This window comes from Lottia gigantea (assembly GCF_000327385.1).
Source record: "Lottia gigantea unplaced genomic scaffold LOTGIsca_2, whole genome shotgun sequence".
Lineage (NCBI taxonomy): Eukaryota > Metazoa > Mollusca > Gastropoda > Lottiidae > Lottia > Lottia gigantea.
In genome coordinates, this window is record NW_008708400.1 from 4,209,084 (window position 1) to 4,212,406 (window position 3,323).

Here is a 3,323-nt window from a genome sequence, read left to right on the forward strand (position 1 = left end):
TTAAGCGATTGCTTGGAGTTGAGATGTTAACTGAAAATGATTTTTATATATATGGTGTTCCATACTCCTGTTTACACCTGCCGCTTAATATGGTCTGTTATATTAACACTTTTACCCCTAATGTAGTGTATTAATGTTTTAAAATTCCCTCAGCTACTGAAGCACAAAATGCATCATCAACTAACATATTGCATTTCTAATTGGAAAGATGAGCCTTAGGGGCAAAGTCATTAAACCACCTTTTCAACCCCTTTCATCCTTTCAGGTATAACATAAGACTCTCACGACCCCTCCTTCTGTACACCAAATTAAAGATGACGTTTGCAGGTCTACATCACACTGTGTAAAACTAATATTTGAAATTGACTCATGCTAAGATAATAACACCTTAAATCAAAATAAAAGACACGTGATTGCTATTATCTTTATGCAATCTTCTCTATATTTTAGTTGTCAAATTCCGCTACGCCAGCTCTGTATTTACTTTTAAAAATAATCCCAGATACACCTTTAACCCTTATATCGAATGCCAAATCATTTTCATCATTCCACTGCTCTGATAATTCATATAAAGCTTGGCTAGATTATAACGTCACACTGCTATTGTGACAGCGATGTAATAATCTCTTTTTTTCCAAGAATTTTCCAAGAATTCTAGGAAGTTTGGTTGTCCCCCAAAAACATGCAGGTTTAGGCGACTATTTATATTGTTTGAAGAGCCCCAATAACATGGTGCTGCTATGTCTCTGGCATACTTTGGACAAATTTTAATAAACTTCTTTATAATTTATTTTTATTTATTAACAAAACTATTTTAAACCAATATTTTTATTTATTCAATATTTGATGTTTTATATAGAATGTTTTTAAATGCATTCAAATATTTAAGATTTAGACGATTTTAAACGAGAATGTAGTAAGTTATTATGTGTGATTATATTTCAAACTGAGTAATTGCAGAAAATTATTTTTAGATGTGATCTCTCCGTTTATCCACCTGTCAACGTTAAGGCATTCAAAAGCATATTGCAAATACCCAACACCCGCCTAAATGAGTCATAAAACTCTGTCCTTGATAAGATCATGGAACTAAAAATCCAACTTTAAGGTTTGCTTGCAAGATTATTGGCTTTAGCAAAAAAATCACAATCGAAAGAGTTACCGCCCCTTTTGAAATGATCTTCAAAATGGCAGACACCCTAAAGTAATTACAAAAGAACAAAATGACATTAAACCTAAATACGGACTTGTCGTGAATTTAATTTTTCTTTAGATGAGATATTCTGATAAAAATGCAGATTTATTGTAATTGAGCAGTTTGATCTTAGACTTTATGATTAATATTAACGATTAAGGATTGGTCTTTTTTTTTTTTGAGTGATGATCCCATTTTTTGCATTCTTAATTATGTTTTCGACTTTACATTGTTAAAAAAAACACTGTTATTATATCTCGAAGAAAACATCTTCTACTACAGAGAAGTAAGAATTGAAGCAACTTAAAAAAATGTCTATCTCTTTAATTTTCAAGAAGTGCTGTTTTGGATGATAATGGTTCTTCTTCTTTAGTCAAATTTTCTCTTTTCAGAGAAATAGACGGGATAAGTCATTAAACACGTAGACATAGACTGTACCCGTTCATACCCTGTTAACTCCCTATTTCAACCCTAAAAGAAACCCTAATTGGGCTTTTGACATTTATCGGGTCACTGTCTTCATTATTGCAAATTTTCATTACGTAGATACCGATCGAAATTATCCGACAACGTATCAAAATTTCCATATTGTAGCTCATTAAAAATCATGATATTGTTACACAATTTCGCTCTAAGGCTCCATATCTATGGAGTTTTACGAATTTGATTTTGATCCAGGCGATATTGACTGAGTTTTTAGTTTTTTAGTTATTCCACTTACAATATTAAAGCGTTTTGGGTTTTTCGGGAGATAATCGCTATAAAAATGTGAGAAGGCCATTGCTGTAAATTCACAATTTTCCTTACGTTGTAGCCAAATTTCTTTCTAAAGACATTTTCATCTTCATTTTTTATTGCGTATATTCATTGAATCATTGAAGTTAACTAAATGTATGTTCCATTTCTACTTTCAGTTTGTATATCCAATGGACCTCTGGGTATGATCACTGGCAGCATCCATGATTGGCAAATAACAGCTTCCTCCACCTACCCGCAGAACTGGGATAAGGGCTGCCATGAAAAATATGCCAGAGTATATTTACCCAATAAATATGGTTGGTGTGCCAAGTACAAATCTTCATCAGAATGGCTCCAAGTTGATCTTGGAGTTGCAGCTAGGGTAAGTTGCTTGATTTTAATTCTGAAACATTGTCAATTATAATTGAGTTTAGTGTGATTAGTAGTGTTAACTATTAATTTTCTCGTGTGCGAAAAGTCGAGAGCAGTAATACCCACAGCCAGCTTCCATAAAAAATATATTCCCGCCACCACAATTCTCGTGACGATCATGTGAGGATATACAATGACGAATACTATGACTTGTTGAGTCAGTATATAGATAGTCACATTCCTTAACTTGTCCATCACAAACCGCAAATCTGAATTGTTCCTAATCAATAACCAGCGTTGAGCTATGTTCTATGTACTGCGTTTGGTAAACCCCATAAAGATTGACTGCCCAAGTTGACGTGTTTCTTTTGTCTGTGTCATGTTTACGACTCACAAAACAAGTGGAGCAAAATTTCAAGATGGTCCCTTAAATTTGATACGAACCCTGAAATGCATTCAATCAAAACTAGATGATATCAATGTCTTTTAAACTGAAATATTTTTAACCTATGTCTCGTTAATCAAGGTATACATCTTCAGCTTCATATAGGCTTTAAATATCTGAGATTTTTTACACTATTGTATTTTGAATATATGGCATATCGGGTAACGTGAAGTTATAGGTTTTAAAATGAAGCCCTTGTCGTATACCGTCTTGTAAGGAAATAAATAATTTTACTCGAAACATTATAGTCAACACCTTTTATCTGGGAGGGTTTTACTTACTGGCGAAATTTAGAATATAAATTGGTGAATTTTTGCATACTTCTTTTCTGGACCACTCGCAAAATCACTTACGCCTTGCAATGAAAGACCATGATCTTAGAATTTATTGCGTATATATATCTTGGTTTTAAATGGAAGTTCATAACGTCATTGACCATCATAATTTGATAGAATAGCGTTGCACATCCAAAATCCATTCTAAGAGAGAAATCTTTGCATTGCCGTGGTCTGCCCAGATGCTCCTTTCTTCTCCTGTCGACTTGGAGCATTCGACAGCTGGATAACTGATGAG

At 33.5% G+C, this 3,323-nt stretch overlaps 1 protein-coding gene across 1 annotated transcript; it reads left to right on the forward strand.

The window, feature by feature from the left end:
- Positions 1-2,111: 2,111 nt before the first annotated feature.
- LOTGIDRAFT_79782 (hypothetical protein) lies at positions 2,112-2,321 on the forward strand (the record flags this gene model as incomplete). Its single annotated transcript, XM_009053104.1, has 1 exon — positions 2,112-2,321. A coding segment is annotated over one exon (210 nt), but the record flags the coding sequence as incomplete, so codon positions are not given.
- Between the last annotated feature and the right edge of the window lie 1,002 nt (positions 2,322-3,323).